Source organism: Scyliorhinus torazame, chromosome 2 (genome assembly GCF_047496885.1).
Source record: "Scyliorhinus torazame isolate Kashiwa2021f chromosome 2, sScyTor2.1, whole genome shotgun sequence".
NCBI classification, from domain to species: domain Eukaryota; kingdom Metazoa; phylum Chordata; class Chondrichthyes; order Carcharhiniformes; family Scyliorhinidae; genus Scyliorhinus; species Scyliorhinus torazame.
Window position 1 is genome coordinate 387,726,763 of NC_092708.1, and position 27,260 is coordinate 387,754,022.

The window sequence follows — 27,260 nt, forward strand, 5'->3', positions numbered from 1 at the left end:
TGCAGCAGATGAGGGGGGGCTAAGCCAGGAATTGGAAATGCAGCGACGGATCTTTTTAGATGAGGAACCGTAGCTATGGATTGGATAGTCCGGTTATCATGGAATGATAAAAGGAGGGAATGACGAATGTGATATAAAATAGTTACTTTAGAGATATTAGTTAATGTAATGTAGAAATAGGCCACTTTGATTCTGGTTAGTTCATAGACAAAGGATTTCAGACCGCATGGAAAAAGCAGGAAGAGGTGTGTCTACGAGAGTGATGCTGGATAATAGGGGCCAGAGGAAGGGATTGGAAGTGAGCCAATCAGAATAGATCAAACAGGTCAGGAGGGACATAGGATGACCTATGGGCGTCGAGTATGTGGAACTTGATGCCATTTGAATGTATCAGTACAGAGCTCTTTGTCTTATATCCTCACTTGGTTCTGGAGGTGCAGAGAGCAAGATGTTATCTGTATCGCTGTGAACTAAGTAAAGCTTGCAAGCTAAATAAAATAACTAATGCTATACCTGCAAATCCATCTCGACTTTTATTGAGGCCAGACTGACGGGTAAAGGAACCTGGGATTCAACAATGTCACAGTGAGGGGCACAGGCTGTGAGGCAGGAGGAGATGTCACAGTGAGGGACACAGGCTGTAGGGCAGGAGGAGATGTCACAGTGAGGGGCACACGCTGTAGGGCAGGAGGAGATGTCACAGTGAGGGGCACAGGCTGTGGGGCAGGAGGAGATGTCACAGTGAGGGGCACAGGCTGTAGGGCAGGAGGAGATGTCACAGTGAGGGACACAGGCTGTAGAGCAGGAGGAGATGTCACAGTGAGGGACACAGGCTGTAGCGCAGGAGGAGACGTCACAGCGAGGGACACAGACTGTAGGGCAGGAGAGATGTCACAGTAAGGGGCACAGGCTGTAGGGCAGGAGGAGATGTCACAGTGAGGGACACAGGCTGTAGGGCAGGAGGAGATGTCACAGTGAGGGGCACAGGCTGTAGGGCAGGAGGAGATGTCACAGTGAGGGACACAGGCTGTAGGGCAGGAGGAGATGTCACAGTGAGGGACACAGGCTGTAGGGCAGGAGGAGATGTCACAGTGAGAGACACAGGTTGTAGGGCAGGAGGAGATGTCACAGCGAGGGGCACAGGTTGTAGGGCAGGAGGAGATGTCACAGCTGGAGCGAAGTTAATAAACTTCCTGAGAGTACCAAAACAATATATCATCGTGCAAGAAACTGCACGGTACAAAGAACCTCCATTTGTATTGCGTGTTCTACATCCCAAAGCGCTCTCCAGTCACTAAGCGTTTGGAAGTTGTAGCGGATTGAGGTGCCTGTTTTTTAAGACAGGACAACAGAGGGTCACCTGGCTCTGGGAAGCAATGGGGACTGAGAGCGGGTGATCATCCCAGAGGGCGGAGTCCCCTCCGGGGCAGAATACATTGGGGAGCCATGTCATGAAGATGTAAAGGCTGACGCAGCAGCTCAGTACCATTGGTCCTTGTTATCGATTAACTGTTTGTTCACACAAAGAGCCTCCACTTCATCAGTGCCAGGCCACCACAGAAGTGTTGCCGGAAAAACAACACCCAATGTGTGCACAGTAAGCTCCCACAAGCAGCAATGTGATAATCTATCTTTGTGATGTCGTTTGAGGTCTGAATATTAGCCAGGACACCAAGACTAACTCCCCAGCACTTTGAAACAGCGACAAGGGGTCTTTAACATACCCCCCCGAACAGGCAGGGGGGGGGGCCTCAGCTTAATTTTCATCCAAAAGACGACACTTCTGACAGTGCAGCATTCCGTACTCGACTGGACTGGGCTAACAGCCTGGAGTGTCGTGCTGAAGCCCTGGAGTTGGACATTGACCTCGAAACAATGTGGTTCAGAGTGCTGCTCACCTGAGCTACAGCTGATACAAGAGTGATGTTGGTTAATTGTATCCGGGAAATTGTAATTGTAACTGGGAAATTTCAATTTAAAACAGAGAAGGGAATTTCACTGCATCCCTTGTTCGAGAAGATATTGAATTAAACTGCTTTATTAAATAAACGGGTTTGTCAGTGTCATTTGTCAGACTGGCATCACCTGCTGTCTCCTGTATCCATGAGGTGCATTTCCTGACCAGATAGTGTCATTTTAAACATTAAAATTGTATTTAAATAACCTCATTACCATCTCGAAAGACCCATGCAGGTTTCACAGCCATTGGCTTTCAATTAGTTTCTGTTAAACTTGGCATGTTCATATGTTTCAGCTACTTTGATTGCACTTTTGACCTTTGTGTAATGTAAGTGTCTTTATTTCACAAGTCAAGCATCTCCAATTACAACATTAAAACTATTGCCGTGTAGATAAAATCATTTTAGACAATAAAACGTAATGTATTTAACATTGAAACATCTCGGCCGCCAATTTCCTCGCAGCTGCTCATGTCCTGTAGGGAATCCCCATTTGCACAGTGTGGTAGTATGTATTAGGGGTCATGTGGGACTGGAAGCCCTAATGTCATTGGCTGACAGATCCCGGGTCCTGGTTGGCCGTTGACCTCTAGCTCCGCCCTGAAGGCGGAGTATAAGAAGCCGGAGTCCTCCCCCGCAGGCCATTCTACTATCGAGCTGCGGGGGAACAGACGCGCTTAATAAAGCCTCATCGACTTCACTCTATTCGTCTCACGGAGTCTTTGTGCGCTACAATTTATTAAGCGTGCCTAAAAAGGACTATGGAGCTCAGGATCATCCTGGAATGCCTGAAGATCAGCCCCCACGCAGTGAACGCGGCAGCAGCCTTCAAGCACTGACACACAGGAATCCTGTTGTTCGTCCAGTAACGTCATCGCGAGAATGGAGAGCAGCTTTGAGCAGATTTACAACCCTTAACAAACGGTGGGGAACAGGGTGGAATCCATCTTGAGTGGTAGCTCAGTAAGATGTTAAACGATCAGTCGCCTGTTATACACCCGCCCCCAACAATATTCCATTCCTCAGATTGGGGGAGAGTGACTCATCCACGACTGACCCTGCACCACTATCAAAATTGAATTTCACCCCCCCCCCTTCAAAGAACTGTAAAGAGCTGATAGGCAAGGGTGTCCCACACACAGCAGGGGTGATTGACCAATTCATCTGCTGTTGGCGATGTCCTTAGCTCAGGAAGGGTTGTTTGCTCAGGAGAAGGTTTGTTGGCTCAGGAAGGGTTGTTGGCTCAGGAAGGTTTGTTGGCTCAGGAAGGATTGTTGGCTCAGGAAGGATTGTTGGCTCAGGAAGGATTGTTGGCTCAGGAAGGATTGTTGGCCTCAGAACTGAATTTAATGCTCTTCCCATAATGCGGTGGAATCTCCCAATGTGAACTTGGAACACAGAGTCGGTGCCTTACTTTAATAACTTACTGGTGGGTCATCTTACACAGTGGGTGCAAATCCCTGGTTATGACTGTCCACAACCTTCTTCGCATGTCTCTTCTGCAATGAATCAGAACAATCTTCGAATCATCTGTTGGGTTTACTCATGGTATGTGGAACAAACTATAAATATTCATTTTCAAAAACTGCTTGCGTGCAACAAATGCAAGACTTACTTCTCAAGGGTACACAAAGTTTCTGGCCAGTTAACGTGCTAAACCCATCCTCTGAGCAAGGTGATGTTCCTCCATTTCCTGTCCCTGTGCAAACCAACAGGAAAAACTCAGATTAGGGACAAGAACATTACAGGAACAATAAGAAGTGGCCCCTGACAGCCCGGTCAGTCGCAGAGCCATACACGAAAGGAAGGTGCCAGGTTTGACATGCAGTCTGACAAAGGATTTCCAAGCCTCCAAGATTTGCCTGGCGTCTCGAGGAATTGAAAATGAAGCTTCAAAACACTCCTGCGAGCAAACACCCCAGGAGAAAATTTATGGAGGCACCAAAATATATTTTTAATATGTTTGGACACATTTGCTTATTCTAGAAAGATTTGGAAAAAAAGGTGCAGTCTGCAATCATCCAATTGTTATTGAAGACATTTTTTGTTTTCTAATTGGCTCTGGTAAGACAGCCTATCCCATGGTTGGATCTGTTGGGCAACCAATGGCTGGAGAGTGGGGGTGGGGTGGTTGGAAACATGAAGTCATGTGATGATGCCTCCAGGGTTACATCCAATCACAACTGGAGACCCTTCCGTTACCAGGTTAACTCATCCCAGCTGGGTTGAAGTCGGGCTGTAAAAACTCACTTCAGCTGCCCCCTGATTAGGGAGACTTACCCGCATCCCCCCAGCCTACTTTTTTCTTGTTGAGGCCTCCAGCACTGCCCCCCCTACCATTAATTGGAAGGAGGGAGGGGCAACCACTCACATTACTACGGATGGACCAGGTGCGGCACGGTAGCACAGTGGCTAGCACAGTTGCTCCAGGGTCCCAGGTTCGATTCCCGGCTTGGGTCACTGTCTGTGCGGAGTCTGCACGTTCTCCCCGTGTCTGCGTGGGTTTCCTCCGGGTGCTCCGGTTTCCTCCCACAGTCCAAAGACGTGCAGGTTAGGTGGATTGGCCAGGCTAAATTGCCCCTTAGTGTCCAAAAAAGGTTGGGTGGGGTTACTGGGTTACAGGGAGGTGTGGACTTGGGTAGGGTGCTCTTTCCAAAGGCCGGTGCAGACTTGATGGGCCGAATGGCCTCCTTCTGCTCTGTAAATTCTATGATTCTATGAAGTTAGGAAATAGGGAGAGAGATATTGAGCGAAAAAGACAGGCTGGTGAAGATTTCCTAAGCACACAGTTAGCAACAGGAGAGATATGTGACTCCATCTGAGGTTGCAAATGGCTTTTCAGACACTAACCTGTTTTCTTCCCGATCAAGGTACCTCTACAAAGTACAACAAAATAGGAAAAACATCAAAGGTGGACTCAAACCTCATCTGAAGCAAGCTTCGACCAAGAGTCATTGGCGGGATAAAGGAGGAAGATACCTCTTAGCATTAATATATAATTGCATCTGAATGGCTCCACCTCTAAGAATGGTTACTGTTCGAGATACATCACCTCAATCACTTCAAACTGGATTCTCTCTCTGTCCTCTTTTGCTCTCCTCCTGACAACAACCTGCAATCAGAACATGTTATGAACAGTCAAAATCCCATCATTTCCCTTTCCTTCCGCTCCACCGTTCTCCCTCAGTGCTCTTGTGTATGTTGCGATTCGTGTTCTCATTCACTCATTCATTTCAGGGAGGGTGGTGGTGTTACTGGCAATGTTACTGGGCTAGCAATCCACAGGCCCAGGCTCTGAGGACACGGGTTCAATTTAAATTCATAGCATGATAGAATTTACAGTGCAGAAGGAGGCCATTCGGCCCATTGACTCTGCAGCAGCCCTTGGAAAGAGCACCCTACCCAAGCCCATGCCTCTGCCCTATCCCCATAACCCAGTAACACCACCTAAACGTTTGGCCACTCAGGGGCAATTTAGCATGGCCAATCCACCTAACCTGCACATCTTGTGAAAAGCTCTTGTCCAAAGATGTGCAGGTTAGGTGGATTGGCCATTCTAAATTGCCCTTAGTGTCCAAAATTGCTCTTAGTGTTGGGTGGGATTACTGGGTGATGGGGATAGGGTGGAGGTGTGAATCTTGGGTAGGGTGCTCTTTCCAAGAGCCGGTGCAGACTCAATGGGCTGAGTGGCCTCCTTCTGCACTGTAAATTCTATGAAAAAATCTTTGGACAGTGGGAGGAAACCGGAGCATCCGGAGGAATCCCACGTAGACACAGGGAGAAAGTGCAAAATCCGCACAGGCAGTCACCCGAGGTCGGAAATTCACTTAATAAATCTGGAATTGAAAGCTAGTCTCAGTAATGGCGACCATGAAATCATTGGCGATTGTTGAAAAAAAAAACATTTAGGGAAGGAAATCTGCCGCCCTTACCCGGTCTGGCCTACATGTGACTCCAGGCCCACAGCAATGTGGTCGACCCTTAAGGATAGAGGGGCTGAAAGGCTGTGGTACAGTTCGCCACCAACGTATAATGGGCAAGATGCCGCCACTACAGTCCATAATTGTGTCACGCCCACCAGAATGAGTGAGGCCTGAACTCTGACTGCCAGGACCACAGAATTACAGTTACGGTGCAGAAGGAAGCCATTCGGCCCTCGTGTCTGTGCTAGCTCTCCAAATAAGCAATTCACCAGTTGCCATTCTCCTGCCTTTTCCCAATAGCCCTGCACCTACTTCCTTTTCGGATAACAATCCAATTCCCTTTTGCATGCTTCGATTGAATCTTGCCTCCACCACACTCTCAGGCCGTGCATTCCCGACCCCAACCACTTGCTGCATGAAAGAGATTTTCCTCGTCTCGTTTTTTTTTTTTTGGTTTCTCTGACCAATTACTTTAAGTCTCCGCCCTCTCGTTGTCAATCCTTTCACAAGTGGGAACAGTTTCTCCCTAGCTACTCTGTCCAGCCCCCTCATGATTGTGCAAATCATGATTAGCAAATCTCCTCTTCGACCAAAAGATGTAGGCGTAGAAGTGGGCCATTCGGCCCATCGAGTCTGCTCCGCCATTCACTGAGATCATGGCTGACCCTGATGTGATAATCCTCAACTCCACTTTCTTTACTTATCCCCAAAACCTTTGATCCCTCACTGATCAGAAATCAAGAGCAGCACGGAGGCGCAGTGGTAGCACTGCAGTCTCACGGTGCCGAGGTCCCAGGTTCGATCCTGGCTCTGGGTCACTGTCCGTGTGGAGTTTGCACATTCTCCCCGTGTTTGCGTGGGTTTCGCCCCCACAACCCGAAAGGTGTGCAAGGTAGGTGGATTGGCCACGCTAAATTGCCCCTTAATTGGCAAAAATGAATTGGGTACTCTAAATTTATTTTTTAAAATGTCTATCTCAGCCGTGCACATACTTAACAATCCAACCTCTACAGCCCTTTGCGCTAAAGAATTCCATATTCACTACCCTCTTAGAGAAGAAATTTCTCCTCATCTTTGTCTTAAATGGGTGACCTCTTACTCTGAGATTATGCCCTTTGGTCCCAGATTCTCCCACAAGAGGAACCATCCTCACAGCATCGACCCTGCCAAGCCCCGTGAGAATCCTGTACACCTCAATAAGACCACCTCATTCTTCTAAACCTCAATGAGCACAGGCCCAACCTACTCAACCTCTCCTCATAAGAAATCCCTCCCTACCCGGGATCAACCTGAACCATCTCTGGATTGCAACCAATGCCACTATACCTTTCCTTAGATAAGAGGACCAAAACTGTTCACAGTATTCCAGGTGTGATTTAACTAGTTCCTTGTAGGGGCAGCATAGTGGCACAGTGGTTAGTGCTGCTGTCTTGGGCAGCATGGTGGCGCAGTGGGTTAGCCTCGCGGCGCCGAGGTCCCAGGTTCGATCCCAGCCCCAGGTCACTGTCTGCGTGGAGTTTGCACATTCTTCCCGTGTCTGCGTGGGTCTCACCCCCACAACTCAAAAAGATATGGTTAGGTGGATTGGCCACGTAAATTGCCTCTTAATTGGGGAAAAAATAATTGGGTACTCTAAATTTTTTTTAAAAATAATAACTAGTTCCATGTTTAGTTTTAGCAATACTTCCCTATTTTATACTCCATTCCCCTTGAAATAAAGGCCAATATTCCATTGGCCTCCCCTATTACCTGCTGAACTTGCATGCTAGCTTTTTGTGATTTATACATGAGGACCCCCAAATCCCCTGTCTGCAGCTTTCTGCAGTCTTTCTCCATTTCTCCATACTCTGCTCTTTTATTCTTCCTACCAAAGTGCATCACCACATTTTCCTATATTATATTCCATCTGCCAAATTTTTGCCAACTCATTTAACCTGTCTATATCTCTCTGTAGACTCTGTCATCCTCACCATTTGCCTTCCCACCTATTTTTATGTTTCCGCAAACTTGGCAATAATGCGTCCACTTCCCTCGTCCCAGTCATTAGAATACATTGGATCAAGCACGGATCCCAGCACTGAACCATCTCTTTTTCAACGAAAACAGTCCTAACTTCTCCCAGCTATCTTCATAACTGAAGTTCCTCATCCTGGAACCTTTCTGCACTTTCTCCAATGTCGTCACATCCTCCCTAAAGCCCAGAGCTGGACACAACGCTCCAGCTTAGGCGGAACTAGTTTCTTATACAAGTTCAACAAAACCTCCTGCTCTTGTACTCTATGCCCCTATTAATAAAATCGGGGATACTGATTGGGCTATTAACTGCTTGCCCAACCTGCCCTGCCACATTGAATGACTTCTGCACGTTTACACCCAGATCTCTCCTGCCTTCTGAGATTTCTGTGACTCCTCCTAGTCTTCTGCGCATTCCCAATTTTCGATGCTCCACCATTGGAACCTGTGCCTTCAGCCCCCTCGGTCCTAAGTTCTGGAATTCTCTCCTTAAACCTCTCCATTTCTCTGCTACCACTTTGACCAAGTCTTCAGCCCCGTTCCTAATATCTCGTGGCACTGTGCCAGTCTGGTAACGTGCCTGTAAAGCACTTGGGATCCTTGACTGAGGTAAAAGGCACTATAAAAGTTGCCATTCAGAGAGGGGGGGGGGGTGATCCCAGTATGTTCCTGATGGACCTTGGCGATGGTCTGACGGTGCAGCACAGTGGCACAGTGGTTAGCATTGCTGCCTACGGCGCTGAGGTCCCGGGTTCGAATCCCGGCCCTGGGTCACTGTCCGTGTGGGGTTTGCACATTCCCCCTGTGTCTGTGTGGGTCTCACCCCCACAACCCAAAGGTTTGCAAGTTAGGTGGATTGGCAATGTTAAATTGCCCCTTAATTGGAAAAAATAATTGGGTATTCTAAATTTTAAAAAAAAAATGTTTTTAAGAAAATAGGCAAGCACCAAGAGTAGTAATTTGAGGACAATTTCAGTGATGACACTGACCAAAAATAACAGCTATGTGTAACTCCATTAATACTCGTCTGAACTGCTCTTAGTCTGGTTAAAGAGTGTCTGTTCTGGGCGGCGCGGTGGCACAGTGGTTAGCACAGCTGCCTTGCAGTGCCGAGGACCCAGGTTCGATCCCGGCCCTGGGTAACTGTCCGTGTGGAGTTTGCACATTCTCCCTGTGTTTGTGTGGGTCTCACCCCCACAACCCAAAGATGTGCAGGTTAGGTAGATTGGCCACGCTAAATTGCCCCTTAATTGGAAAAAGAGAGTTGGGTACTCTAATTTTTTTTTTTTAAGTGTTCGTCCATGACTCACAGGCCCAAACAGTTCACAGTTCAAATCTAATACAAACAGCTTTAAGTTAAATCAGCACTAACATCATATTTACGATGTTTAACACGTTCAAACTATGTTGCTATTTTGATTTTAAAATTTTAAAACGTCCCATAGACAGTCAAGGAGTTCTATTACTGAATACTCCCTTGAGTGCGACAATCCTGGGAATATCTTACAGACCCATGTAAACCCAGCTCAGTTTCCCAGGGGTTACTTGATCATGCACGAGGTTTACATTATTGCAACATGATTTAAGTGAGTAAAGATTGACAGATTTTGTACGATTGCAAGAATCAAACCAACCAGAGATTAATATAAACAGAAAATACTGGAAATACTCAGCAGACCAGGCACCTTTATAAATGGTACTTACTCTAGACATAGACATAGAATCCATAGAATCCCTACAGTGCCGAAGGAGGTCATTCGGCCCATCGAATCTCCACCCACCCTCTGAAGGCACACCCTACCTCGGCTCACTCCCCGCCCTATCCCTGTAACCCCACCTAACCTGGACAACTTTGGACACTGGGGGGAAATTTCAGTACAGCCAATCCATATAACCTGCACATCTTTCGACTGTGGGGTGAAACCCACGCAGGCACGGAGAGAATGTACAAACTCCACACAGTCACCCAAAGCCGGAATCGAACCTGGGTCCTTGACGCGGTGAGGCAGCAGTGCTAACCACCGTACCCCAGTGCCGCCGTGTAATTTAAATGCACCTGCATATCACAACTTCCAATCCCTCCCCTGCGAAAATAAACAGGAGGCTCCAATGAAAACCACGGCAGGAGACACAGACAACACCACAAAGAAAGTTTTTGGGAGCTTCAGGAGTGAACACCTTGTCAGAAATTAACGTGGGTCTATCAGTAACTATTGTTAAGTTATAAAAAGTGAGTGGCTTTTTTTTTTACCCCTTATTTCCCTCCTGTCTGCCTGTCCGTCACACTGAAATCACAAAGTTCTGGGTTCAAGTTCCATCCCAGTGCATTGAGTGCAGAAATCAAGGCTGATGCTCCAGTGCATTACTGAGGGAGCGCTGCACTGTCGGAAGCGCCTTATTTTGAATGAGACATTAAACCCCATCTGCCTAGTGGGTGGATGTAAAAGATCCACGGGTCCTCAGGATAGGTGGGATTGGTCGTTATTACATTTCTGTTTTTGGGAGTTTGCTGTGAACAAATTGGCTGCCACATTTCCTATATTATAACAGTGACAATACTTCAGAAAAGTCAAAACCCATAGCACAATACCCCCCCCCCCCCCCCCCCCCCCCCCCCGCCCCAGTCTATTAAAATCAGGGCAAGATCCTGAAAAACATGGACCATTTTCCATATCTTGGGAACTTCCTCTTGACGAAGGCAGACAGAGACAACACTGTGCCTGTCACCTCCAATTTTAGGACCAGGATCTCAAACTTAAGACAAAGGCCATGGTTTCTTCAGTAGCAGTGAGCCCCATGCTCCTATATCCTTTTACACTACTGATAGCAGGCACCTCGAAGCACTGCCGAAGTAATATCCTCCAAATCCACTGGCAAGAAAGACAATCAAACAACAGTGGCCTCTAACTGGCCCAGCACTGAGGCATTAAGTGCTCAAAACCAGCTTTGCTGGGCAGGACATGTTGTTCGTCTGCCTGTCACCAGACCCCTGACAAAACTGCCCTACACAGAACTTGGTCGCAGCAGGAAAATCCCTGCAGGAGAGTGGCAACGCTTTAGGGATGTCCTCAAAGCATCCCTGAAGAGGCCAGGCACACTCGTCAACTCATGGGACTCCCTGGCCCGCGAGCGGCCAGAATGGAGATTTACTCCGGAAGGCACTGAGCACATTGGGGGATTTTGTCAGGAGCACGCGGAGGTGAAGTTGAGGTGCCAGATAGAGCGCACAAACCTCCCAAAAATCTCATCCGGCCTGACCTTTCAAACACCACCTGTCTGTGCAGGATTACGTTGTGAATGGGTACGGCTGTACTTACAAAGACTGCAATCCCAGTTAGCATAGCCAGCGCGATGATAATGATAATGGCAGCAAAGCCAGGCGAAATGGTCTTCATGTTAATCCTTGGAGGCTCGTTGTCGAAGAACCAAACTTGTACCGATTCCCTCTCGACCTGCAAGCTCTTTCCGTCCACCTCCAGAGTAAATTTGTTCATCTTTAACTACAATATGAAGACATTGTTGAGAGCAGCACGAGAGATACTAATTGGGAGATTCACTTTGATATCTGTGGACTAACTTAAGCCAAACAAACGTGGATCTGGTGCCTCAGGTTAGCGTGGGAAAATGGAGCCTGGTATTTATACAATTACAAGCTTTTATTTACAGGGACTCATACTGTATATCAGACGAACAACTCCCTTGTCAGTTTACTACCAGATATAATGAAGGGTGGATTCCTCAACTAAACGTAACCTAAAGTGTCCACGTGATACAGATTAAACAGATTCCCCCCCTTGTCCGTGTGGAATCTGCACGTTCTTCCCCTGTCTGCGTGCGTCTCACCCCCACAACCCAAAGATGTGCAGGCTAGGTGGATTGGCCATATCTTTTCATTAAAACAGTAAAATATATATACAAGGCCAAACGGTACAAACACTAATTTGGTGTTGGAGAAACAGGGTGCCCTCCCCTCAGTACCAATGTATGGGGAGGGGGGAGAGGGGGGAGGAGGGGGGGGAGGGGGAGGAGGAGGGGGGAGGAAGGGGGGGAGGGGGCAAGGAGGGGGGGGAGGGGGCAGTGAGGGGCAGCGGGGGAGGGGGGGCGAGGTGAATACTCTGATTATTAAAACAGTTCACAACACGTTTCTACAAAAAACAAATGGTACAAGCACTAAACTTTGCACTGGAGAGACCAAACACCCTCGCCTCTGTACCAACAGAAGGGAAAGGAAGGGGGGCTGGTGTGGAGAGGGGAAAGGAGGGTGGTGTAGAGGGAGGGAGTCAAAGTGTTGGTGAAGGGGGGGACGCAAATAGGGCACTGCCTGAACTATCTACAGAGGCAGAAAAACAAAAGAACCTTCAATTATGATGTGCCACGCTAAATTGCCCCTTAATTGGAAAAAATGAATTGAGTACTCTAAATTTTAAAAAAAGATTCCCTCTTACCTGCCTTGTTTTTATTTTATTTTGTCTTTATTTACACAACAAAGGTTTCAATTTAAAGTCTTCCAAACACTGTATGAAGTGTCTTGAAATCAGAGAGAAGGACTGTGATAAAATTTAATAAATTAACATAGACAGAGAGGAGGTTCTGAGTGGTCTGGTAGGCTTAACAGTAGATACATCTCCAGGGCCAGATGAAATGTATCCCAGGCTGCTGAGGGAGACAAGGGAGGAAATAGCAGGGGTGCTGGCAATAATTTTCAATTCCTCTCTGGCCACAGGAGAGGCCAGAGGACTGGAGAATAGTCAACGTGGTACCTTTATTCAAGAAGGGATAAAGCAGGAAACTACAGGCCAGTCGGTCTAACCTCAGTGGTGGGGAAACTATTGGAAGCAATTTGGAGAGTCAGAATTAACCTGCATTTGGAGAGTCAGGGATTAATCAAGAACAGTCAGCGTGGTTTTGTTAAGGGGAGGTCATGTCTGACCAACTTGATTGAATCTTTCAAAGAGGTGACCAGGTGTGTAGATGAGGGAAATGCATTTGACGTAGTCTATTTCGACTTCGGCAAGGCTTTTGATAAGGTCCCATAGCGAAGGAAAGAGCTCATGGAATCCAAGGAAATTAGGCAAATTGGATTCTGAATTGGCTGCGTGGCAGGAAGCAGAGGATGATGGTCGAGGGGTGTTTTTCTGACTGAAAGCCTGTGTCCAGTGGGGTCCCACAGAGATCAGCTTTGGGGCCCTTGCTGTTTGTGGTTTATATAAATGATTTAGTTATGAATGTAGAAGGGTTGATCAGTAAGCTTGCAGATGATACGAAAATTGGTGGGATGGTAAATAGTGAGGAGGATAGCCTTAGATTACAGGAGGATATAGACGGGCTGGTCAGATGGGCTGATCAGTGGTAAATGGATTTCCATCTGGATAAGTGTGAGGTAATGCACTTGGGCAGGACAAACGAGGCACGGGAATACATGATGAACAGCCGGACCCTGGGAAACACGGAGGATCAGGGGGATCTTGGTGTGCATGTACACAGGTTCCTTAAGGTCGTAGGACATATGGATACAGTGGTTAAGAGGGCAGATGGTATCCTTGTCTTTATTAGCGGAGACATAGTGTTTAAGAACAAGGAGGTTATGGTGCAACTGTATGAAATGATAGTTAGGCCACAGCTAAAGTATTGTATGGAGTTCTGGAATTCACATTATAAGAGGGATGCGATAGTACTCCTTACTTAAGCAAGTAGTCAGGAGGGCTAAAAGGGGTCACGAAAAGTCATTGGCAAATAGGGTTAAGGAAAATCCGAAGGCTTTTTACACGTACATAAAAAGCAAGAGGGTAGCCAGGGAAAGGGTTGGCCCACTGAAGGACAGGGGAGGGAATCTATGTGTGGACCCAGAGGAAATGGGCGAGGTACTAAATGAATACTTTGCATCAGTATTCACCAAAGAGAAGGAATTGGTGGATGTTGAGTCTGGAGAAGGGTGTGTAGATAGCCTGGGTCACATTGAGATCCAAAAAGACGAGGTGTTGGGCGTCTTGAAAAATATTAAGGTGGGTAAGTCCCCAGGGCCTGATGGGATCTACCCCAGAATACTGAAGGAGGCAAGAGGGGAAATTGTTGAGGCCTTGACAGAAATCTTTAGATCCTCACTTTCTTCATGTGATGTCCCAGAGGACTGGAAAATAGCCAATGTTGTTCCTTTGTTTAAGAAGGGTAGCAAGGATAATCCCGGGAACTACAGGCCGGTGAGCCTTACGTCAGTGGAAGGTAAATTAATGGAGAGAATTCTTCGAGACAGGATCTACTCCCATTTGGAAGCAAGTATTAGCAAGAGGCAGCACGGTTTTGTGAAGGGGAGGTTGTGTCTCACTGATGCACGATCAATGACCACTAAAGCGAGGTTGTAGTCCAACTGAAGGCTTTAATAAGCTAGATGTTTCCCCCAGCAGCTCAGGTACAGAATGAAGGCTGCGGGGCGGCACGGGTTCTTATACCCCGCTTAGCAGGGCGGAGCTACCATACATCCTAACCAATAGAAAGCATACAGTTTCCACCAATGGTGCTTCAGCCTATCAGGTACCGTAATAACTATAATACCACACTCACTAACTTGAAAGAGTTTTTCGAGGAGGTCACAAAGATGATTGATGCAGGTAGGGCAGTGGATGTTGTCTACGTGGAGTTCAGTAAGGCCTTTGACAAGGTCCCTCATGGCAGACTGGTACAAAAGGTGAAGTCACACAGGATCAGGGGTGAGCTGGCAAGATGGATACAGAACTGGCTAGGTCATAGAAGGCAGAGAGTAGCAATGGAGGGGTGCTTTTCTGATTGGAGGGCTGTGACTAGTGGTGTTCCACAGGGATCAGTGCTGGGACCTTTGCTGTTCGTAGTATATATCAATGATTTTGAGGAAAATGTAACTGGTCTGATTAATAAGTTTGCGGACAACACAAAGGTTGGTGGAATTGCGGATAGCGATGAGGACTGTCAGAGGATACAGCAGGATTTAGATTGTTTGGAGACTTGGGCGGAGAGATGCCAGATGGAGTTTAATCCGGACAAATGTGAGGTAATGCATTTTGGAAGGTCTAATGCAGGTAGGGAATATACAGTGAATGGTAGAACCCTCAAGAGTATTGAAAGTCAGAGAGATCTAGGTGCACAGGTCCACAGGTCGCTGAAAGGGCCAACACAGGTGGAGAAGGTAGTCAGGGAAGGCATACGGCAGGCTTGCGAAGGATGTGGAGGCTTTAGAGAGGGTGCAGAAGAGATTTACCAGGATGTTGCCTGGAATGGAGGGCATTAGCCACGAGGAGCGGTTGAATAAACTTGGTGTGGGGCTGATGGGCCTTTTCTGCGCTGTGGACCTCGGTGACTCCATGGTTACATTTTGAGTTTCTCCTCCTCCAGGACCCCCAAACAATTCTTTCATACACTCGCAAGGCCAGCATTTATTGCCCACCCCTAATTGCCCTTGCGAAGGCGGTGGTGAGCTGCCTTCTTGAACCGCCGCAGTCCCTGGGGTGTAGGTACACCCACTGTGCTGTCAGGGAGGGGTTTCCAGGACTTTGCCCCGGCCACAGAAAAGGAATGGCGATATTTTTCCAAGTCAGGGTGGTGAGTGACTTGGAAGGGAACTTGCAGCTGGTGGGGTTCCTATGTATCTGCTGCGCTAAATCATAGAGATCGCAGGATTGGAAGGTGCAGTCAAAGGAGCCTTGGTGAGATCCTGCAGCGTAGATGGTGTACTCGGCTGCTACTGTGCATCGGTGGTAGAGAGAGTGAATGCTTGTGGATGGGGTGCCAATCAAGTGGGCTGCTTTGTCCTGGATGGTGTCAAGATTCTTAAGCAGAGGGTGGCGCAGTGGTTAACACTGCTGCTTCGGGCAGCACGGTGGCGCAGTGGGTTAGCCCTGCAGCCTCACGGCGCTGAGGTCCCAGGTTCGATCCCGGCTCTGGGTCACTGTCCGTGTGGAGCTTGTACATTCTCCCCGTGTTTGCGTGGGCCCCACAACCCAAAGATGTGCAGGTTAGGTGGATTGGCTGCGCTAAATTGCCCCTTAATTGGAAAAAATTATTTGGGCAGTCTAAATTTATTTTTAAAATAGTTTCTTGAGCATTGTTGGATCTGCACTCACCCAAGCAATTTGGGAGTATTCCATCACACTCCTGACGGGTGCCTTGCAGGTGGTGGACAGGCTTTGAGGATTCAGGAGGTGAGGTTAATGCCACAGGATTCTTAGCCTCTGACCTGCTCTTGTAGCCACAGCATTCGTATGGTTGGTCCAATTCTATTTCTGGTCAGTGGTAACCCCCAGAATATTATGGTGGGAGATTCAGCGATGGTAATCATAGATTATCATAGAATTTACAGTGCAGAAGGAGGCCATTCGGCCCATCGAGTCTGCACTGGCTCTTGGAAAGAACTCCCTATCCCCATAACCCAGTAACCTCACCCAACACTAAGGGCAATTTTGGACACTAAGGGCAATTTATCATGGCCAATCCACCTAACCTGCACATCTTTGGACTGTGGGAGGAAACCGGAGCACCCGGAGGAAACCCACGCACACACGGGGAGGACGTGCAGACTCCGCACAGACAGCGACCCAAGCCGGAATCGAACCTGGGACCCTGGAGCTGTGAAGCAATTGTGCTATCCACAATGCTACCGTGCTGCCCGTCATTCTCTTTTGTTCAAGGTGGTAATTTTCTGACACTTAGGTGGCAAGTAATATTTGTGTCACACATTAGCTAAGCCTGAACATTGCCCAGGTCTAGCTGCATTTGGACAGGGACTGCTTCATTATCTGAGGAGTCGCAAATGGTGCTGAACATTATGCAGTCATCAGAAAACATTCCCACTTCTGACCGTATGAAGGAAGGAAGGTCATTGATGAAGCAGCTGAAGATGGTTGGGCCGAGGACACTCCCCTGAGGAACTCCTGCAGTGATGTCCTGGAGCTGAGATGATTGACCTCCAACCACCACTTCCTTTGTGCCGGGTATGACTCCAGCCAGCGGAGAGTTTCCCCCCGATTCCCATTGGCTCCAGTTTAGCTAAGGCACTTTGATGCCACACTTGGTCTAATGCTGCCTTGATGTCAAGGACAGTCACTCTTACCTCACCTCTGGTGCAGAATTCTCCCCCCCCCCACGCCAGGTGGGAAAATCGCCGTTTGCAACGGGCGAGCGCCGATTCTCCGGCCCGGATGGGCCGAGCGGCCTGCCCAATACGACGGGTTCCAACCGGCGCCGTCGACACCTGGTCACTGCCGGCGGGAACAGCGCGGGCACGCTGGGGGGGGCGGCCTGTGGGGGAGGGGGGGTGGGAAAGGGGGGTTCCTGCACCGGGGGGGCCTCAAATGGGGTCTGGCCCGCGATCGGTGCCCACCGATCGGCGGGCCGGCCTCTCTCAAGGAGGACCTCCTTTCCTCCGCCGCCCCGCAAGATCCATCTGACATCTTCTTGCAGGGCGGCCTCGCGGAGGACGGCAACCGCGCATGCGCGGGTGACGTCATTTACGGGTGACGCGTAAATGACGTGACGCCGCTCCTAGCCCCTCGGGGGCGGGAGAATAGGGGGCTGGGAGTGGGCTCCAACGCGGAGTGAAACACTCCGGTTTTCACTCCGGCATCGGCACTTAGACTCCCGATGGGAGAAATGCGCTCCTGGAGTTCAGCTCTTTTGTCCATGTTTGAACCAAGGCTTTAATGAGGTCAGGAGCTGAGTGACCCTGGCGGAACCCAAACTGAGCGTCCATGAGCAGGTTATCGCTGAGTAAGTGCCACTTGATAGCACTGTTAATGACTCCTTCCATCACTTTACCGATGATTAAGGATAGACTAATGGGGCGCTAATTGGGTGGGTTGGATTTATCCTGCTTTTTGTCTACAGGACATACCTGGACAATTTTCCACTTTGCCGGGTAGATGCCAGTGTTGAAGCTGCACTGGAAAAGCTTGGCTAGGGGCACGGCAAGTTCTCAGTACTATTGCCAGAATATTGACGGGGCCCAGAGCCTTTGCAGTATCCAGAGCCTTCAGCCGTTTCTTGATATCACGTGGAGTGAAGACTGACATCTGTGATGCTGGGAACCTCAGGAGGAGCCTAAGATGGATCATCTATTCGAAACTTCTGGCTGAAGAGGGTTGCAACTCCTTCAGCCTTGTCTTTTTCAGGGACGTGTTGGTGCTGCTCCTGGCCTGTCCTCCTGCACTTCACACTGAACCAGGGGTGATCGCTTGTGATGGCAATGATCGGGCGAGGAAAAAGCCAGACCATGCGGCTACTGGCTCTGGCTGAATAAGGTTCTGCTGCTGCTGATGGTCCACAGGGCCTCATGGGGGCCCAGTTCAGAACTGTTCTGATTGTATCCCTTTAGAACGGTGGCAGGGCCACACGATATCTGTCCTCAGTATGAAGATGGCACTCTGTCTCCAGAATGTGGTGGTCATCCCTGCCAATATCGTCATGGACAGATGCATCTGTGACAGGTGGATTTATGGGAAAAAGGCCAATTATGTTTTTCCCTCTTCTCTCACCACTGCTTAGGCCCAGCCGGCAGATATGTCCTTCAGGACTCCGCCAGCTCGGACAGGAGCCGTGCTATTGAGCCACTCAGAGTGCATCCATGCCCTTTGCTACCTCCAGTGCTCCTTCAGCAGGAGCCTTCCACGTCTGACCTGATGCATTGTGACTTAATGCAGTCCAGAATCCCAAAGCCATTCCCTCCCAATTGTATTCCTCTGTGGGACTGTTCAGTCAGTGGGACAGGACACACCCAAGAATGGTGATGGCGGTGTCTGGGTGTCTGTAGAATTCCGAACGGACTACAGAAGATACAAAATGGATGCCGCCTGATATAAAATGGATTCTGCCAATGTTCTTGACCCTATGTTATTATCAGTGTCAGCTGCTGAAGTAGTAAAGCTTTGTGCAAAACAAGTGATCCACAACCAGATGCATCCGGAGAGACAATGAGCCGTGGGCAACCTTTGCCCAATGTCTGTATTCTTAGCTACTTGTAACTGACAAAGGGCCCCCAAATTAAGGAACTAGCAAGGAATGAGGAAGGACATGTTCAACGTGGCTGGACTATTGACACCATGACTTTATGTAACCGTTATCTGTGTAATGAATTGATCGGGTAAGGCAAACTGCCAATTAGAAGCTATAGGAGCTTAATTGTAGCCATTTATGGCATTGAAGATGCATGTTATGAATTGTGACACAAACAGAATTGATTGGGTATATGTCAATGCGAATGCAAATTAATTCCTTCTGAATGTTAACCCAGTGCGACCTCAGCTCAGGCGAGAAAAGGTGCTGCACAGGCCATGGGGGTCAAAGGCCTTTTCTCCCGGAGCTCTGAAAATTAATAAATTGCTACTTTACTCACTCAAAGATGTATTCGTGAATATTTTCACCTACAGCTCTAAGGTATAATTCTCTGAGCGTCAGGCCCGTGTGTGAGACAACTCTCCCAATTTGGCCACAAACCCCCTGATGTTAATAAGGAGGACTTTTCAGGTCCTTTGCCATTTCTGGTGGCTAGGCCGATATTGGTTCGCCTTTCTGATTTTATTCCCATTTGAATTTTCTGCCGTAGTTCTGGTTCAACTGGGTGGTTTGCTGGGTTATTTCAGGGCACAGCTAAGAGTCAGCCATGTTGCTATGGGTCTGGGTTTCCTGAAAGACTTCAGTGAACCAGGTGTTTTTTTTACAATCCTGTAGTTTCACGGTCACTATTCATGAGATTTCACATTCTTACTTCACATTCGTTAACTAATTGAATTGAAATTCTTCCAGCTGCCACACTGGAATTTGAACTTGTATCACCAGAACATCAGTCCAGGCCTCTGGGTTACGCGTTCAGCAATATAACCGCTGTACTATTGTTGCGGGAGAGTGTGTGCTCTGGGATGGAGAGCCAGCAGCTGTACTCACGTCTCTCTCGATGTAGTAGGCCACAGTGGAGATGTCCGTCGGGTCCTTGGTGCCGTTTTCGCCAAGTCGAATACAGATTTCCCGGGATATCTCGTGGACCTGTTACAAAGAGGGCAGGAGGACAGTCAGTTCTACTGGGTGGCCAAGTCTCTGCTAATACCCGCCAGTGTCTAATGGTATAACTACAATCCACAAGCTGTTTCCATTAGCGTGTTGTAGATGATTGTTGCTATGTTTACAAGTTTCTTTGGTGGTGTTTGGGGGATTTTTGCCTTTATTTGTCATTTCCCTGAACTCCCTGTTTGGGTGCGGCAGTATAATGGCTACATTACTGGATTAGCAATTCAAATCCTACTGTAATGATACGTAGGTAGACATGTAACTAATCAGAACACCCAGCTGTGGCAAAACCACTAGAGGGCATTACACGACCACTATAAAACCACAGCTCACACAAGATCTCGCTCTCACTCCCAGCAGAGACTGGAGGAACAACACGAGTGTAGCAGAGATCACAGTCAAGCCACCACATGTGGCTTATATACAGTTTGTACAGCTAGTCAAGTTTACTGTGTTGCTAAAGTTAGATCAGCAGTGTGTTGAACTCATTTATTAGCTTTGTCATTACTAAGTAAATACTTTCAACTTACTTCGAGGACTGGAGTATTCTTCAACATCGTCTACGGTTAGTAGCGACTTATATTACTCAAATAGCATGACATAATACCTACCACTGCAACTTGCGAGTTTGAACTTAGCTTTTAAAGTACTAAATAATTCTGAAATAAGAACATATGAATTAGGAGCAGGAGTCTGAGCCATTCGGCCCCTCCACCCTGCTCTGCCATTCAATAAGATCATGGCTGATCTAATTGTAACCTCAGCTCCACAATCTTGCCCACCCCCGATAATCTTTCACCCCTTTGTCAATCAAGAATCTATCCAGCTCAGCCCTAAAAATATTCAAAGATTCCGCTTCCACCACGTCTTCAGGAAGAGAGTTCCAGGGACTCACAACATTCTGTGAGAAACAATTTCTCCTATTCTCTGTCTTAAATGAATGACACCTTAACAGTGACCCCTATTCTAGATTCTCCCACAAGAGGAACCATCCTCTCCACATCCACCTGTCAAAACCCATCAGGATCTTATATGTATTTAATCAAGTTGTCTCTTATTCTTCTAAACTCCAGCGGATACAAACCTAACCTCTCCAACCTTTCCTCATAAGGCAGCCTGCTCATTCCTGGTATTTGTCCAGTAATCCCGGATCTACTTCTAACACATTTATTCTGGACAACTGAAGTCTAACCTCCCTACTTTTGTAATCAATTCCCCTCAAAATAAACAATAACATTCCATTAGTTTTCCCAATTACTTGCTATACCTGTAAGCCAACCTTTTGCGATTCATGCTCTGTAAGCGCTCACCACTTACGTAATTTCTTTTAAGTCTTCTCACCAAAATGAAGAATTTCACTTTTTCCCACATTATAGACCATCTGCCAAATCTTTGCTCACTCATTTAACCTATCTGTACCCCATTGTAGTCCCCTTATGTCTTCTTCACAACTTACCTTCCTACCTATCTTTGTGTCATCAGCAACTTGAACAACCATGTCTTCATCCAAGTCATTTCTATAAATTGTAAAAATGTTCAGGCCCAGCACTGATCCCTGCAGCACACCATTCGTTACATCTTGACAATCAGAAAATGACCTATTTATGCCTTCTCTCTGCTTCCTGTTAGCCAGCTAATCCTCTATCCAAGCCAATAAGTTACCCCCTACACCACAAATTTTTATTTTCCACAACAACCTTGTGGCATCTTATCAAATGCCTTCTGGAAATCTAAGTACAGCACATCCACCAGTTCCCCTTTATCCACAGCACAGGTTACTTCCTCAAAGAACTCCAATAAATTGGTTCAACATGATTTCCATTTCACTAAACCATGACTCTGCCTGATTACTGTGAATTTATATAAGGCCCCAGCTATAATGTCTTTAATAATAGCTTCTAACAATTTCCCCGTGACAGCTATCTGGTCTGGTTGGTTCCAGAATGTGATGTTCAAAGAAACTATCCCCAAAACATTCTATGAATTCCTCATCGAGGCTAACTCTGCCCATCTTATTTTTCGAGTCTGTATATATGCAGATTAAAATCCTCAATGAATATCGCCATACCTTTCGGACAAGTTCTCATTATTTCTTCCCTTATACCCCGCCCTGCCATGTGGTTACAGTTACGGACCCTGTACACCACTCCGACAAGTGTCTTTATCATTTCTCATCTCACCTCACCTAAACCACTTCGACATCCTGGTTTCCTGAACTTAGGTCATCCCTCCCTATTGTGCTAATCCCATCCTTAACTAACAGGGCTACTTCTTAATCTTTGCCTAGCTTCCTCTCCTTCCGAAGTGTCCTGTACCCTTCAATATTTGTCCCAATCTATGTTATCCTGCAGCCATATCTCTGTCAATGCTATCAGATCGTACTGATTTATTTATATTTGGGCTATAATAAAGAAAAAGTAAATAGTGGTAATTGTGATCATGAAACCGCTAGATTGTCATAAAAGCCCATCTGGTTCACCAATGTTCTTTAGGGAAGGAAATCTGCCGTCCTTATCTGGTCTGGCTTACTTGTGACTCCAGACCCACAGCAATCTGATTGGCTCTTGCCTGTCCTCAGAAAAGGACCAGGGGATCACTCAGTTGTATTCAAGAAGACAGCTCAGCCGCCACCTTCACAAGGGCAACTAGGGATGGCCAATAAATACCAGCTTGACCATTGACGCCCACATCTCCAGAGTGAATAAAATCAAATGTAAAAATTCTGGGGAAACTTCTTTACTCACAGAGTGCTGGAATATGGAACTGTCTACCACAGTGTTTTTTTTTAAGTAACTGTACAACTTGCTCCGACAGGCGCTGTCAACACATCTTTGACGTGACAGCCTGGATCATCTGAGATGACCTGACGTGACAGGGCATGGCATTCTCCCCCTTGGGGAAGTCCAACTCTCCAGTCTTCCGTTCATTTTCAGTGAGTGGACCAATACTCAGAGATGTAGCTGACAGCGCCTGAAAATATTACAACTACAACGCACGTTAATACAGCAACTTTTCGCATCGGAAAAGCACCACAAAGTGCTGCACAAAATCATTATCAAACAAAATGAAATGAAAATGGCTTATTGTCACAAGTAGGCTTCAAATGAAGTTACTGTGAAAAGCCCCTAGTCGCCACATTCCGGCGCCTGTTCGGGGAGGCTGGTACGGGAATTAAACCGTGCTGCTGGCCTGCCTTGGTCTGCTTTCAAAGCCAGCGATTTAGCCCTGTGCTAAACAGTCCCTAGTCTGTGCTAAACAGCCCCTAAAATTAGAGCTACACAAGGTATTCGGGTTGGACAAGATTATTGGGATAGTGAGGAACAAGGCGATGAAGGGATTTCAAAAAACTTTTAAAATCGAGGCGTTTCTTAATTGTAGGTAGCAAGCACAAAGATGACAGCTGAACGACACTTGATCAGAGTTGGGAACTGGACAGCAGAGTTTTTGACCTCAAGTTTTTTTTTCTCCAATTAAGGGGCAATTTAGCGTGGCCAATCCACCTACCCTGCACATCTTTGGGTGGTGGTAGTGAGACCCACGCAGACACGGGCAGAATGTGCAAACTCCACACGGACAGGGACCCATGGCCGGGATCGAATCCAGGTCCTGGGCGCCGTGAGGCAGCAGTGCTAACCACTGTGCTGCCCCCTGACCTCAAGTTTACAGCAGGTAGAGCAGTGGTGGACAACCTACGGCCCACGGGTCACATGCGGCCGATCAGAGTTGTGGCTGCGGCTGGCGAGACATTTTCTCGAGAGAGAGTGAGAGTGGAGTTTGCAAGAGCGAGAGTGGAGACGGGAGAGAAAAGAGTGCAAAACATAGTGAGGCTGAGAGTGGAGCCGCATGATGAAGTGTACAGGAGAGTGTGAGAGTGAGAGCAGAACCAGGAGGATAAAGGACACAAGAAAGAGAGACACTGAGAGCAGAACTAGGAGGGTAAATGAGAGCAAGAAATAGCGAGACTGAGAGCAGAACGATTGGTTGGTGAATAATTTATTTGTTTTCCTCATTTATCTTTAAATACTGGCACAATTTATTGGTAACGATAAGCTTTTCTTCATAATAGATTCTCTAACAGCAGTAATAAAGCTTATCGGGAGCAGTAGGGTTTATTAATTAAAATAAATATAAGTAAAAATAAATACCTAAAGCACATATCTGTGTAATTAGGAAATGTATCTTTTAGCTTTAGCCGGTAGCTTTGATAAGCAGAGTAAATTATTATCAACGTAACGTACGTTGAAATGTTTATTTTGTTTTTCCCATTTGAAGCTAATGACAGTTCTATTCATATATGAATGATTAAGCATTTTCTGTAACTCATTGTGATATATTTGGTGTGTATTTAATGTGTTTAATCTTATTCATGGGGTCATGGTCAGTGACCAAGCCCGATTTCAGCCTTACGGCCCACTGTGATGAAGGAGGGTCACTAATGCGGCCCACTCACCTGTTTAGGTTGCCCATCACTGAGGTAGACTGTGGGGGACCAGCCAGAAATGTGTTGGAATAGTCGAGTCCAGAGGTAACAAAGGTGTGGACGAGGGTTTCAGCAGCCGGCGAGCTGAAACAGGGGCAAAGGCGGGCGATATTATTGAGGCGGAAATAGGCAGTCTTAGCAATAGCACGAATGTGGCGTTGAGAACTCACCTGGGGATCAAATGTGACACCAAGATCGTGAATAGACTTAATGTCAGACTGTTGCCAGGTGAGGGGCGGTTCAGAAACTAAGGAATGGAGTTTGGAACTGGAACCAATATTTAATTGGGGGACATTTCTGTCCATCCAATGCAGCATTGAGATAGTGAAGCAGTCGGGACAGGTGGTGGTGAGGTCACATGTACACTAATGCCACCCTCACATGTAGCACAAAGTGTTGGGGCGGCCCGTGGCACAGTGGTTAGCATTGCTGCTTATGGTGCTGAGGATCCGGGTTCGATCCCCGCTCTGGATCACTGTCCGTGTGGAGTTTGCACATTCTCCCTGTGTCTGCGTTGTTCTTGCCCCCGCAACCCAAAGATGTGCAGGGTAGGTGGATTGGCCACGCTAAATTGCCCCTTAATTGGAAAAAAATAATAATTGGGTACTCTAAATTTGTTTTATAAAAATGTCAACCAAAGTGTGAGTTTATTAAACTTCACTCATGAGATGCGGGCATCATTGTCCATTCCTAATTGCCCTGGAGAGGGGTTAAGAGTTAACCACATTGCTGTGGGTCTGGAGTCACATGTAGGCCAGACCAGGTAAGGACGGCAGATTTCCTTCCCTAAAGGACATTAGTGAACCAGATGGGTTTCTACAACAATCAATGGTAGTTTCGTGGTCGCCATTACTGAGACTAGCTTTTCAATTCCAGCTTTTTAAAAAAGTAATTGAATGTTTCAAATTAATTAATTGAATTTAAATTCTCCCAGGGCAGAGTTTGAATCCCTTGGCCAGGATTCCCCCCTACCCGGTGGGGTGGGGGGTCCCGGCGGGATGGAGTAGCGGGAACCACTCCGGCGTCGGGCCGCCCCAATGGTGCGGATTTCTCCGCACTTTTAGGGGCCAAGCCCTCACCCTGAGGAGCTAGGCCCGCCCTGGAGTGGTTGGCGCGCCGCCGGTCGGCGGGAAAGGCCTTTGGCGCTACGCCAGCCGGGGCCGAAGGGACTTCGCCGGTCGGCGGAAGCCCGCGCATGCACGGGAGCGTCAGCGGCTGCTGACATAATCCCCGCGCATGCGTGGGGGGGGGTCACTTCCGCATCAGCCATCGCAGAGGCAATGGCCGAGGCGGAAGGAAAAGAGTGCCCCCCACGGCACAGGCCCGCCCGCGGATCGGTGGACGCCGATCGCGGGCCAGGCCACCGTGGGGGCACCCCCCCCGGGGCCAGATCGCCCCGCGCCCCCCCCCCCCCCCACCCCCCAGGATCACGGAGACTGCCCGCGCCGCCAGTCCCACCGGGAAGGGAGGTGGTTTGATTCACGCCAGCGGGACTGGCATGACAGCAGCGGGACTTCGGCCCATCGCGGGCCGGAGAACCGCCAGTGGGGGGCCCGCCGATCAGCGCGGCGCGATTCCCGCCCCTGCCAAATTTTCGGTGCCGGAGAATTCTGCGGCTGGCGGGAGCAGGATTCAAGCCGCCCCCCGCTGATTCTCCGACCCAGCGGCGGATCTGAGAACCCCGCCCCCTGTTACCAGAGCATTAACCTAGGCCATTGGATTACTAGCCTGTGACATTGCAAAAAGGCCATCATCTCCCCATTTTTATTGGCTGAAGAATTAATATTATCCAGGGGATTGGGGGAACTCCTCGGCCCTTCTTCAATATACGAGCCCTTGGACAGTACAGCACTGTGACAGTACAGCACCGTGACAGTACAGTCTCTGACAGTACAGCACTGTGACAGTACAGAACTCTGACAGTACAGCACTGTGACAGTACAGCACTGTGACAGTACAGCACTCTGACAGTACAGAACTCTGACAGTACAGCACTGTGACAGTACAGCACTGTGACAGTACAGCACCGTGACAGTACAGTCTCTGACAGTACAGCACTGTGACAGTACAGAACACTGACAGTACAGCACTGTGACAGTACAGCACTGTGACAGTACAGCACTGTGACAGTACAGCACTCTGACAGTACAGTCTCTGACAGTACAGCACTCTGACAGTACAGCACTCTGACAGTACAGCACTGTGACAGTACCGCACTGTGACAGTACAGCACTCTGACAGTACAGCACTGTGACAGTACCGCACTGTGACGGTACAGCACTCTGACAGTACAGCACTCTGACAGTACAGCACTCTGACAGAACAGCACTCTGACGTACAGCACTCTGACAGTACAGTCTCTGACAGTACAGCAATCTGACAGTACAGCATTCTGACAGTACAGCACCGTGACAGTACAGCACTCTGACAGTACAGCACTCTGACGTACAGCACTCTGACAGTATAGCACTGTGACAGTACAGCACTCTGACGTACAGCACTCTGACAGTACAGTCTCTGACAGTACAGCACTCTGACAGTACAGCACTCTGACAGTACAGCACTGTGACAGTACAGCACTCTGACAGTACAGCACCGTGACAGTACAGTCTCTGACAGTACAGCACTCTGACAGTACAGCACTCTGACAGTACAGCACTGTGACAGTACCGCACTGTGACAGTACAGCACTCTGACAGTACAGCACTGTGACAGTACCGCACTGTGACGGTACAGCACTCTGACAGTACAGCACTCTGACAGTACAGCACTCTGACAGTACAGCACTCTGACGTACAGCACTCTGACAGTACAGTCTCTGACAGTACAGCACTCTGACAGTACAGCACTCTGACAGTACAGCAG

General features: G+C 48.0%; 1 protein-coding gene across 6 annotated transcripts in view; it reads right to left on the reverse strand.

The window, feature by feature from the left end:
• The window catches only part of LOC140405479 (epithelial cell adhesion molecule-like), a 261,892-nt gene that overhangs the window by 106,418 nt on the left and 128,214 nt on the right, over positions 1–27,260 (reverse strand). For 3 of the 6 annotated variants that reach the window (XM_072493990.1, XM_072493962.1, XM_072494000.1), the window contains 4 exons: positions 19,796–19,894; positions 11,212–11,394; positions 5,011–5,070; positions 3,574–3,657 (listed from right to left, as the gene is read on the reverse strand). In XM_072493990.1, coding sequence (XP_072350091.1) covers positions 3,604–3,657; positions 5,011–5,070; positions 11,212–11,394; positions 19,796–19,894 — 396 coding nt within the window. In that variant the 3' untranslated portion in view covers positions 3,574–3,603. Of the gene's footprint in view, positions 1–3,385; positions 3,478–3,573; positions 3,658–5,010; positions 5,071–11,211; positions 11,395–19,795; positions 19,895–27,260 lie in introns of all 6 variants that reach the window. The other 3 variants (XR_011938624.1, XR_011938625.1, XM_072493980.1) reach the window with 3 other exon arrangements.